Source organism: Agelaius phoeniceus, chromosome 6 (genome assembly GCF_051311805.1).
Source record: "Agelaius phoeniceus isolate bAgePho1 chromosome 6, bAgePho1.hap1, whole genome shotgun sequence".
NCBI classification, from domain to species: Eukaryota; Metazoa; Chordata; class Aves; order Passeriformes; family Icteridae; genus Agelaius; species Agelaius phoeniceus.
The window spans coordinates 9020985-9034115 of NC_135270.1; the positions used below are offsets into that span (position 1 = coordinate 9020985).

The window sequence follows — 13131 nt, forward strand, 5'->3', positions numbered from 1 at the left end:
AGGCTCACAAGCTCATGTTGGAAAATCTCTGATGATAACTTTACAAATAACCCTGACAAAAGAGAGAGAAAAAAGTCACAAAACGGATGCAAAAATTGGCACCTGCTGTGAGGCATGTTGACAGAGTGGCCCAAAGAAGCCTGCCTCTAATGGGATTTTTTAAAGAAATGCAGCTGGATGAAGGTCAAAAGGAAGGAGTGTGGGAAAAGCCTACACTGGAGGTTGGCCATGCAAGCTGCATTTCCTCCTTGAACCAGTTGTTAAGCAGAGTACAGCCACAAGCACACACGCACACACACTTTTACAGGAGAAGTTTGTGGCTGGCTGGTAGAGTAAAAACTCTGATCTGCCTTGCCCTGAATAACCTCTGCCTCACTGGAAGACAGGGAAGAAGAGTCTACGTCTCACTGGCCAAAGAGCATGGCTCGGTTGTAGTCACAGAAGAGGATTTTTAAGCCTACGATTATTCCCTGGCATTTTCCATAGAAACTGCTCTGCACCTTCCCGAGAAGTCGCAACGGCGTGTTGAGAGTCAAACACAGGAGCCATGCTACACCTGTGAGAACCTGTCCCCACTGCTCCAGGGCCTCCTGGGAGCAGCATCCTTCCGGAGAACTGTCAGGGATACCACATGTAAAAGCCAGTCTGATGCCTCTGCATGCATATAGCAATTTGAGTGCCACTATATTAAATTCCCCCGAGAGAGGCAGCACCAACAGATATAAAGTAATTTATTGCCAAAGTGCATTTCCATCTGCCCTGTTGGGTTACCAATGGGACCCGTGCCCTGCTCAGGGTGCCAGCCCTCAGGAAATTGGATGGCCTAAAGGCACAGAAAATAGTTGTGTTTTATCAAGATGCAGGTCTCGTCTCTGATGAAAAGCTCTTAAATCACAGACAGAGTAGCACAGTACCCAACAGCATGTCATGACTTTTACATTCTCAAGAGGTCTGGCTGCTAGGCAAGTTGCTTTTTTCATTTTTTTTTCTTTTTCTTTAATAATTAATATCTGTGATAATTAGAGGGGACAGTCTCTCCTCCTAATAGATTTGTTGCAGGAGATGGCTCTTATCCCCGTAGAACACATTGCTTAGTGACTCCTGTTCCGAATACCCAGACTCTCTCAGAGGAAAAAGTATAATGCTGCCCATCAAGCCACCAGATCCATCATCAAATGAACTTTGAAAACGAGAGTCAGGTGCCCAGATAGATCTGGTGGCACATCACTACACAGCCCCCAAAAAGAGAAATATGAGGTATGATCCTGGCAACATTACTTATTGTACGACATAGCCAAGACATGTGGATTAGCTCCACCGAGGGTCTTAGGAAGTGAGCTGGTGAGACCCACAGAGGATAAGAATGGTCATGATCCAGTACAGGCTATACCCCAACACCTCAGGCTGGCATGCCAGAAACACCAGGCAAAGACTGATCGAACACAGTTTGGGAGGCGAGTATTGCCAAGACCTCTATACTTACCACCAAGTCCTGCGTGCTTGCTCAGAGGGGGTGGGATAATGGAGAAAGAAAACTCAAAAAACAGCTGCCTCAAGAAATGACTTGTATTTGTAAGAAAAGCAATGAATGCCTGGCACAGAGTAAAAAAATGCTTGTATGAAGTTAAAGTGAAAGAACAGAGGCAAATGTTCTTCAAATACCAGCAGCACACATCGTTAACAGTGCAAATATAAACTACAAAATGTTAGACTAATCTAGTCAGCCAGAATACAATGTTAGCCAATGTAGGAAATGGTTGAACTCTGCCACCGATGGCCTTATGGCTAAGAATTAAAAGGACAGGCACATTAAAAAAAACCTCTAAAAATCCTATGGAGTGGTTATTTTTTCTTCCCTCCCCCTTTTGCCTGGCGTGGAGGCATGGGCAGCGAGGCCCTCTCGGTTATGGCTCTCTGCAGCCGGCCACTGCGACAAGGCAGGGTGGCCTGCGGCGGGTCGCGAGAGTCGCTCGTCCCTTCGGCCCCTGGTAAGCACACAGTGGAGGATGCCACTGCGTCCTCACCAGTCCATGTCGAGGCACACGTCAACTCGACATGGGGGGTGGCTCTTTGGGAGATGCGCGTTTCGAGGACCTGTGTCCTCGGCTGCTTGAGGAAAGCTAAAATCTCTGACAGGTAGTTATGGATGGCTCTTGTGGAGGTAGCCACAATGCCCAGCTGCAGCTCCATACGGCCCATGGACTGGGACATGAGACCCATGGACTGTGCATGCTCCCTCTTGATATTTTCCAGCAGCTGCACAATCCTACTGTTGGTTTCCATCAACAGCTTCTCTCCCTCTGTTAGCTGGGGCTGCCCTCTCCAACCCCGATCCCTAGGGACAGGCTCAACACCGCAGCGCTCTTCATTCATCTCATCATTTCCCTCCTCCTCAGGAGAGTCACTTTCAAACTGAGGAGTCCTACTGAGTGACTGATCCCCGGGAGACTGTATGTCCATGGTGCACTCTGGAGTCCGCGCCGGCGTTTGAAATCCCTCAAAATCCTCCCCAACGTTGCTGTGCGTTTCAGACGAGGACAGCGGCCACTGCCAGCTCTCTGTGGTCCTGGCTGGCGAGTCTTCGTCAGAGGCAGGCACCGAGGATTCCTGTTCTTCGGCCGGCGTGGACAGCGAGCTCCCTCGGTGATGGCTGGCTTGCCCCGAGGATCCAGGAACCTCCCCATCTTGCTCCCCAGTGACATCTGGCAATCAAATAGAGGAGCAACAACCACTGTATCTGAGGCCAGGCAGATGGAGGTATCTACATGCATTGGACAACACATAGAAATAAGCCAGTTGGGAAGCCAGAGTGTATGTGTTTGGGCAAACGGAAGGGCGGACTAAAGTTTAGTGACTGCATTGGGCACGTGGCAATTGGCGTCATTAAGCACTTTTGGTCTCAGTGCACACTGTCCTGTACCCAGAACACACACAGCCCTGCTGCATCCCAAGGCAGGAGCTACCAAATTCCCCTCAGTGTGACTGTGACAGGAAATGTCAGTGAACCTAGCGAGAAGCTCACCTATGCACTGCAGTGGTGTCAGTCAGAAATCCCTGGGACGAGCTCAGGGCCAAGGGTCCAATTGAGCTTCCTGGGGTGCCAGATGTGCTCCACCACTGGCTGAGGGCAGCCCTTTGTTGCTCTGAAGCACTGCTGGCTATCTTCACTTTTGTCCGACGTCTCACGTCACCCCACCCAAAATCTCTCCCAAATAACTGCTGCAGCGCGACGGTGGCCGTCCGTGGGATTATCCCGTGAGCAATGCCCTCCCCAACATTTGCCAGGTTCTCCTTGCTCTCTTCTCCAAACAGTAGGAAATGCTATCTGAGGGCATTGCTCACCGGGATCTCTTTGTCTCCTGCAAATGAACTGAGTTTTTACCCTCCCCTGGCTACCTCTTCCCTTGCCTGAGGGTGCGTGGTGGAAATCTGGGTGCAAATGCTTCCCCATGGCAACTCTAGAGAAAAATACCCTCCCAAAGAGCAGGAAAGGCTCAGGATTTTGCACCCACAGGAATCACCAGCTCACAATGGAGTGTGATCTGCCCAGCTCTGTCCTGTACCTCTCTGCACTACGTGAGGCTGTGGCCAGGACTTCAGATAAAAAAATGAGTCCACTTCTTTTTTTTTTTTAATTTTTTTTGAGGGGAGCCAATTTGGTCATGAGAAATCACCCTAGGGCAGTGTGGCTGAAGGAGGCAGCCCAAAGCCCAAACCCAAAGCCCTGCATTCCCCACGCTCAGGCAAGGGACAGCTGAGAGAAGCACTGCTCTCGGTAGGGTTGTGACCCAACCAGGCTGCTGCTGGTCACACCACAGTGGCCTGAGTGCCAGATCAGTGCTGTGCCTACTCTCTGGCATCCCAGCCTTGAAAAAAGCTTTTTGGGTTTTTTTTTTAAGGATTAATTTCTGCTTTTTGAAATACTGCTCTTCAGACCTCAGTGGAAGCTGTAAGCTTATATCTGCAAGGTGTTGCTGAGGTCATGTTAAACCATACTTTTGGTTCTGTTTATGAATCGGGGCAGGGTTTTGTTTGATTTTTTTTTTAATTATTTTATGTGAAATATAATGAAAAGAAAAGCTTTTTCTGACAGACCCAAGGATCTCTCCTGCTTTATCTCAATCCCTGTCCACCACAGTGTGGTACTCATTATTTCTACACCCATGTGCCTGCAATATTATGGTGCTCTAAAAGGGATTCTGTGTGACTTCATTGAATGATGACTTTTAAGTGCTAAAATAATGGATATTATTCGTGCATTTAGCATATTCACTACTTCAAAGTATTCACATTCAAAGTATTCATATTCTCTCTGCGTCTGGCTGGACTGTCCAGTTGCATGTTTTATGGAAAGTGAGGATGAAATTGTATTTGTAAAAAGGCATGAGCTCCTTATGGAAATGAATTCTAGGGACAAACTGTCATGCAATCATTGGCTCTTCCACTCCATGGAGGTTTGAAAGGGACTATATATCACCCTAACTATGAACTGCTTCTTCCTTGGCAATTCTTCCCCTGCTTTGTCTAATACAGCCATAGCTGCATTCCTTCATTAGCAAAGCTCTCTTAACAACTACGGTGTAGGATCATGAAATGATTTCTCAGCATTTTCCTATTTGAGTACACATGAAAAAAAAAAAAAGAACAAAAAAACAGGGGACCTAATTTTACCACACAAAGCAAACACACACTTCAATTAAAGTCTATGGAATTGGAGTGAGGTAAGGGATCATAAATACTCATTCTGGTAGAGCCACTGGTCATACTGAATGTCTTGGCATTTCTTTTGACATGTCAACAGAAAATTCCACATATTTAAAAACCCCATTTAGCTGGCAAGTGTTCTAAACAGAGCCCACCTAACAACTGGTAAGTAGTAGAACCAAACTATACTGGAAGTCAAAAACAGAAGCAAAATGAAATCAAAAACCTCCAAACTCCACACTGATTTATGAATACTTCTGTAAATGGTATCACTGTCTAATTTGTTCAGACTCAGGGGGACCAGAACAACTTTGTTATTTGTGCATGTCTACGCATTTGCCAGAGGCTTGTAAAGAAAAATTCCTCTGAAAAATCGCAATAATAAATTTTTGCAAAATTCCTTATGTCCTATGAAATGTTACCTCTTGCCATTCTCCCAGTCAGTCTTTTCAGCCTTTCAGAGCTGAAAGAACAGCATCTGGCAATCAGTGACCAATGACACAAATGACAAAAAAGCAAAGAGTCTGTGAAAACCCCTGGGCAGAAGGTTAATTGCGGAAACTCTTGGCGAATACTTCTGAATAATGAATACATGCACAGGCTTTAGGTTAGGTTGGTAAACTTGGCTGGCAATGAGAAGGAGGAACAACCATCACTGTTATTATTTGTAACAAGGTGTTCAGCATCTCTCAGCAACTCCGGTTTCTGGAAGCTTTGGGAAGCATTGCCATGGGCATGGGGAACCGAGGGTGTGTTACAGGCATGGCCTTCCACAAACTTTCCTTCACTAAGGAGCAATCATGGGAAAATTGCCAGGAGGCCACTGGCTGACACCACCTGGATGAACATGTGAGTCTGCCCAAGAAATCCATTCCTTGGTAACCAAAAGTCACCCTGAATTCTGGGTGGATCTTGGTCAGGTTGGTTACACCAGTGCCTAGGCTGGGGCTGTGGGAGAGTACTGCCAGGCACAGCAGGGGCACTGCAAAACTGGGTTCAGCCAGAAACCATCCTTATGTTTGAACAGGTGACAGAGTGACCTCAACTAACTGCCTTTAACTCCTTAGAAAAGGGGCCACTTCCAAAAAGAGAGAAAGAGAGAGGCCACTACAACTGTGAAGTCAAAATTGGCCATGGATCAAAACATGCACCAACATGGCTGACCTCACCTTGTTAATTTGCTTTAAAAAAAAAAGAAGTCTCTTTCTTTTCAAGCTTTAAATAGAGTGGGTACAAAGAAGCACAGCTGGCTTCCTTGGGTGTGGAGCAAAGGGAAGAGGTCAGATTCCCTGATCTTTCTAGCAGTTTCCACCTGACACACCATTCCTACATGCAGCATTTTGCTCACAGAGATAGATATGACTTACAGGCAAAATAGGTCACTTCTGTCTTTTACAGGTATCTTTATACCAAGTGATAGCAGCCATCAGACCTGCAGCCTCCAAGGTTCATGTTCCTAACCTCATGTCCCTTGCTCTGCTGGGGCAGGACTTCCATCTCCATCCTTAAATGGCTGAGGAAGGGACTCAGGGAGGAGCATGCAAATGTGCTAAAGGGAGCAGAAACATCTGGAAGCCAGCAACCCACTGCACTTCAGCTTTAGTGTTTGATCACTGTGGGTACTATGCAGCTATTTCCAAAAGCCCCCTGGGATTCACACGTTTCTGAAGGCTGTTTTTTGTTTTACCTCAGTGACTCTGCTGTGTTTAAGGGAAAAAAAAAGAGATCTGCTATTGAGGGGGTCCATGCAATAGGAACTCCACCAAAGTCCTGGCTATCTCCCTTTCTCCCCTGTTGGAGAGGTTCTCTGTTTCTGCAGAGGAGCAGGATCTGCCAGACAGATTCTCTGTTCCTGCTGCCTATCCAGGTGATTCCCCTGGGCTGACACAGAGCCTGGTCTGACGTGGTGGATCAGCAGGTGCTCCTGGAGCCCACAGGAGAGCTGCTCCAGGTGTGCCTGCCGGGGAGAGCTGTGGTTTGCCCCATCCTGCCCTGAGCATGCTGATCAAAGCCAAGTTTATTCCAGCCTTTAGGTACATGAATATGTCCATTATTTTGGAGCACTGCTATTCCGTGCTATTCCTTGCACAACAACGTTCATCACCACTGAGAGTCCTTTGTGTTGGTCATTAGGCATTTTGAGGATTGTAGCAATTATTGGGTTGAGATACACAGAGAATTACTGAGTGGTTGATTCAGCTGCAGGGGTAGAGGACTGAGACAGAGGCCAAGAACAGAGCAGGGCTTTGGATATACACAAACTTTAGAGACATCAGAAGTATTTCTTTAACTTTTGGTCACTGAAGAACATTTGAGATTTATGCCTGTGTTGTGCCTTACCTGCCACTTGGACTGGCAGCTGATCCCTCCCCTGAGATGTGCTGCTCTTTAAGAAGCCCTCCTTTTGAAATCCCACCATTCCTGTTTCACCTCTGCTACCGGATCGTTGCCTTTTCTTTCCATTATCTTTCCTTTTCAGACTGCCCACCAGCGGAGCTGCACGGGAGGGCTGGGGCAGGCACGGTCTCTTCCTGCTGACAGACAGGTGGGTGGAGATGTCCCTTGGCCACAACAAGAGGGCCAGGAGCCCAACAACAGCGGGAACACAGCGGGGGAGCTTCCCGGGCCCTGCCTCTGCTGCTCTGGACCTGGGCCTCTGTCTGTATCTCATCATCCCTCCTGGGGTGGGTGCATTTCTCAAACTGCTTAGGTACCAAGGTGATAGGTGCCTTGTAAATACCTAAGATAGATACAGACAGAAACTGTACCAGGCGCATTATGCAACACTTCAGACAATGCCAATGGCACCTCAGTGCTGTAGGATCACCCACCTGGTCCAGCATCTGCAGGCAAATACTGGGCACATGCATTTTTCCTTTGGAAAAGTGATGGGAACACAGGACATTCATTCTTCCTTGGTGGCAACAGGTTTGGGCACGCAGCCCTTAGTGTCAGGCACTGCACATGCAAGGGTTTTGTTCCATCGCCTCCCCTAAATACGAGTTTGCAGGTTTAGTTTAATTTCCTTCGCTGGCCAATAAAGTTTGCTTCCTTGTCAATAATCTGCAAAAACGGGTTACAGGAGCTGCACCAAAACTAAAGGGGTGGTCTTCACATGTGCCTATTTGAAATGCCTTTTAAATACAGCTGTGGTGTTGCTTTCATCTTATGGATTAATTTTTTTATCCCAATTTCTTTTATTTTTAACTACAAGTAGCTTGTTTTTAGCATGAAGACCAGGAGTGATTATGCATATAATTAAGTTTCCATGTCTGAGGGGAAAAAAAAAAAGCAGCATTTAAATCAAGTAGGTGCAATTATTTGCACTGCATTCCTTTTAGGTTTTTGGCACTTCCCATATATATGCCAAAGGCCTTGCCCTGCTTAATTTGTAAAAGAACAGCTGGGAAGTAACTGGATAAAAACTTCAGGGGGAATGTCTGTGGGTGAGAGATCTACTAAACGACAATTTGGGCAAACAGTGGGTCTGGGTTCTGGGCAAGGTTTTCTAAGAAGCAGATGAACAAAAATTCTGGACCACCTTCCCAATGCTAATGGGCAGGTGAGAACCTACTGATTTCAAAAGAGAGCTTGCTCAGGGCACAGGAGTTCATCTGATAAAGTCGCTTGGCACAGAAGCAATTTCACCTGACAGTGTCCCTGGGGGAAAAACAGGTGACTCATGTTTGGTTAAAATGGTTAAAAATGGATCTGTGCCCGCTGAGAACAAATGGCTTTCTTTTCAGCTCTTCAAACAGGATCAGATGTGTAAAAATTCATCAAAGACCAAAAGAAGGTGAAGTATAACAAGGCCTTCAACACACCATCAAGCATTTAAAGACTAGCCTTAGCTGAAGCATGGATTCAGAGCAAGAACATTAAAGGTAAAGTTCTAAATCCAAATTAGTTGTTTATGATCAAAATTAGAGGGAAGAAACAACAAGTTCAGCCTACAGTTATGTCCCGTAAATATATAGTTAAAAATATACAGAAATGGAATGACCTGAGTTTTCATGTGGACAATTAGGCTAATCCTCATCAATCTGCCACCACTATATTTTAATCTGGAATTACCTTTTTCCAGCCCCGCCCCAAATTAACAATTTGCAGGATTGTGCTTGAATCACAATGCCCAAAGCACACATTTACCATACTGCAAACAACAGGCAGAGAATATTATTTTAGCAGTCAGCATAATGAGGAAATAATAAAAGCGCTTTGCAATACAGTCAAACACAAAAGGCACTTGAAACACTTTCCTTCTATGAAAATTAACTAAAAATAATTGTCTGTTCTCTGGGATACTGTAAATTCTATAAAGTACTCTAAAATAAAATAAAATAATAAAATATACAAAATAAATCAATAAAACATAAAAACTTTAGCTACTAAAATTAATCATTTAACATTGAGTATCTATAAATACCATTACATGATTTATGAAAATGCTTTGTAGGTATTCACAGTAAAGAGCTCTCAAAACTTTCTCGAAGGAAAGCCTTATTTGTGTTTCTAGGGCTGAAAATAGCTTCACATTATTACACAAGTCACATTTACACATTATAACCACACCATCAAAAGTAATTTTTAAGGAAGGCAGAAAACGGATATGTTCAAATTCTTTCTAGAGATATAATTTTCAAGTACCAGCTCTTTAACAGCATGTTCATTATTAAGGAAATAATGATACAGGCATTTAAAATACACCTGCAATGCTGAAGCCTTGCAATTCAGCCTACCTTGAAAGAGGAATGGTCATTGTCTAACAGTGGTTTCTGTTCAAGAACAAAAACAAAGCAGAGAATATAGTCAATACCCACTCCTACCCTGCAAGCCAGGTGGAATTTAAATGGCAATTTGATGTTCTGTTTAAGAGACAGCATTTGAAAATTTGGCCTAATCACAAAAGAAAGGCAATCAAATCAAAGAAACCAAAAATAAAGTGGAGGATCTAATACACTTACAGCATTCTCTGGTCTTACACTTAACTCTCACGCTTCCACACCGAAGGGAAAAACCAAACAAACTATGAGGAATTATCTAAAACAATTTATTTTTAATTAGATTAGAAATTAATTAACATGGGTATGTGAACATTTGAAGGAAAAAGAAAAAAAAATAGCAGCAAAGGGAGTTTTGAGATGAGGGAGATAAGTCCTTCATCTCCCTGGCTCCTGAAAAAGAGAGAGAACACATTAAAAGTGCTGAAAGAGTTTTCCACTGCCCTAAGTGTGCCATATTGGGAAACACATGCAATTTTAACTGTTCCTCAAGCCCTCATGATTTTGAATATGTGCTTAGATATTAAATTGATAATATCTGAGCATAGTCACACTCACATAAACCAACGTATTTAATGTGTCTCTTCGCAAATGCTACAAACCCCACATTTTCTGCAACACTTACAATTCCTTTTCCAACTTCTTTTGTACCATTGTCTTGTTTGGCTGATGCAGAAAGGTTTTGAAAACCTTTTCAATTACAGTCTTACAGTCCTGTAGTAAAGAAAAACAAGTATCATGACAGGGCACTACATCCTCAAGAACAAGCTGATAAATTCAAAATAATAACGGTGTAGATGAGAACACTCCTACAGACTCAAGCAGCCTCTACTCAGGATTCCCAGTGTTTCCAAAATGCTAAAGCATCTCATGAAAGGTAAATCCTGGACTGAAGAAGTCTTTAGTACCAGGAGTTACCTGTTAAGCTTGGATTCTGTGGCACAAATTGCTAATCAGCACATTGCCAAGTTATGTTTCATGGAATACACAGGTTTAGCATTGTTCCCTTTTTGAAACATACAATTTTCAATACTTTGCTTTCACAAAGTGTTTTACAAGTACTTCTATTAGAGCCACGGTCCTAATCCTACACTTACACTGCTGTGGACTCTCCAAGTTACACTACAAGCCATAAAACCTGCAGCCTTGCTGCACCAACCACAAATGGGGCTGGCATTTCTTCACACACACTTGACAAATTCCACCCAGAGTCACTGCTTTCTGCTTGAGATAAATGACAACCCGATGACAACCTCTTCCTCATTACTACACTGCCACTTCATTAGAATTTCAAATATGTAATGTGAATCAATTACTTACAAGGGATAACCTTCAAGAATTCTTCATGAAGCCTGATGCCTTTTGCTCTCATCTTCTGAAACAGTGTCTGGCGAAGATCTGAAAACCTTCTTCCTACAGAGAAGTACTGCAGGTGCTGGGAGCTACCTCAGGAGCTGCTGTGGTGAGTGCTGTAAAAGTTGCTTTGGTGGTATTCCCATTGTTCCCTGCAGACAAATCTCCATCATCAACTCCACCAGTGAAATAAAGAAAGTGAGTTTTGAACCCAGACGACTTTGGGAATGGTCTCTTCAAACAGAACAGAACACTGTGAGCTAATCCACTGCTTGGCATTCATTTATATGTATTTGCTCTGCAATTTCATTGTTTCAGATGCCATTGGAAGGTACCACCTTTGAAACAATGGACAACAGGAATGGGATGAAGTGGGAATGCTTATTGCAGACAGAGCTAATAATATTTCTTTTGAATGCCATCAACTGATATTTTTCTATTCAAATGCCGGTCAGACTTGATACCAGGCAACAATATTCTGTGTTGATGATACCACAGTTATTGTGTATCTGTGAGGTGGTGATAGAATCTAAACCCTTCAAAGGAGAAAATCCTTTATTTGTAGTTGGTACTGCAGCCCACACCAAAGCCCAAAGACCAGGACCAACACACATACTATATCAGTATATGGTATATATCAATATTTTATATTGATTACCATATCAAATCTAAGAACAAACAGCACCACCCCAGCTCACAACTGACACCCATGTGACACTGCCAGCAGATTATTTATTAATGCAGAAGGATTATTTGTCATTTCCATTTTGCTGTGGAAATTTAACCTGATCTGTTCTTCACTTTGTCCTTTCTCTTAGAGGATTTTATATTAAGCATTTTAAAATTCAACACTGTCCACTTCAGCTTTCACTGAAAATCCCAAATTAATCACTAAATCAAACCCATTTCCTAGCAGCAAAGAAAGCTGAGGAGCAGGAAACTTTTAAATCATATATCTAGACATTTACAGATCTTAGCTTATGGATGTGTTCCTTAAGGATCATATAATTTTCAAATTCTCCCTCCACAAGGAGTTATTCATAAGTCAAAACAAAAACTGAAGGAAAAGCCATTTAAAACCAAGCTCTCCATCAGCTGCATAAACTTATTATAAACAGAGTTATTTAAAGTTTTAAAATATTAATTTTAAAAGCTCTAATGATACCTATTTTCCTGTCGTGATGATGAAAATTATGACCTCAAATTTTTCCCTTAATCTTTCATTTTCAGAGTGTTTTCAAGCCTTCATTTCAATTTGCTGCAGGAATATCCTGGTTATGGTTCAGTATTAATGGAATCACATTTTAAATGCTGCCTCCAACAAGTTGCTGCTACAACTCTTGGTTTACACGTTGCCATAACTTACTCATACAATGGTTCTTGGAAAACTACAAGGCATAGGAAAGAAGAACACCTCTCCCCCATCCCAAGTATCCCACAACATCCAGAAAGTAGTATGGAAACACAACCCTTCCACACACATATTTCAAGGTTGGAAGCTACCTCTGAGTCAGGCAACTACTGCAAGCAGAAAGTCAGTGGCACAGATGAAGTTAAATTTTAGTTGAATTCAAGCTATGTAACTGCAGTAAAATGACAGAACTGCCTATGCCATGCTGCTCCAAACCTAAGGATTTTATCACCTTTTTACACACAAATACCCTATCTTCTATCCTGAGTATCAAAAAATACAGCCTATGTCCTGTCCTGCCCTGCCTTTCCCCTGCTTTCCCAATGAACCAGAACCCATCGCCAGAGATAATCAACAAGATCAGTCAGACAAGAACCACAGAAGCCATTATTGTTATCTTAATGCCTCCCTCATCTCTGACCCAGAAAACTGAATTCGTGGTTGACAGAAGACTCTACACAACAACACAAAGATTTTTTTATATGCTGCCCAAACATATTTTTCAGTAGCAATGTGGTTTATTCTGTCATAATCTCTGAACAGAGAATGGCAAATATCCCTAGCTGGAACCTCTGCTAACCACCTGAAAGGAGGTCAGGAAAGAGCAGGAAAATAAAGAGTGGAAAATAACCCAATTCCATCCTATTAAATGTCAAAAAGGAAAAGCTTCCCTGCTGAGAGAAGACACTGCCTACAGCCTAGATTTCCTTTCCATGACACTGAACCTCATCCAAGAGCAGGACACAGCCTGTTTTTCACCAGCTACCACCCAGGGGCTCAGGGAAGTGGGAGACTCTTCCTTGGGCCAGGCTCCATGAGAAGGTGGAAATGAGCAGCACCTGCTCAGGAGAGCTCACAATGTAGGGAAGCAAAATGACGTAC

At 43.5% G+C, this 13131-nt stretch overlaps 2 protein-coding genes across 9 annotated transcripts in view; both read right to left on the reverse strand.

The window, feature by feature from the left end:
* SHANK2 (SH3 and multiple ankyrin repeat domains 2) overlaps positions 1-13131 on the reverse strand; it is a 250193-nt gene that overhangs the window by 22559 nt on the left and 214503 nt on the right. The gene's annotated exons all lie outside the window — the stretch shown is intronic.
* On the reverse strand, positions 1553-9434 carry LOC143694297 (uncharacterized). Its single transcript, XM_077179600.1, has 3 exons — positions 7536-9434; positions 7045-7444; positions 1553-2702 (listed from the first exon to the last, which is right to left on the reverse strand). Exons 1-3 carry the CDS (start codon positions 7611-7613, stop codon positions 1843-1845), a joined length of 1338 nt encoding a protein of 445 aa, XP_077035715.1. The 5' UTR covers positions 7614-9434; the 3' UTR covers positions 1553-1842.

Coding starts and splice junctions, on each gene's coding strand:
- LOC143694297 (XM_077179600.1), bottom strand. CDS start 7,613: ATGAATGTCCTGTGTTCCCATCACTTTTCCAAAGGAAAAATGCATGTG. Junction 7,445..7,535: donor GCCTGCAGATGCTGGACCAG/GTGGGTGATCCT, acceptor TATCTATCTTAG/GTATTTACAAGGCACCTATC. Junction 2,703..7,044: donor GCTGCCAGTCCAAGTGGCAG/GTAAGGCACAAC, acceptor TTTGATTGCCAG/ATGTCACTGGGGAGCAAGAT.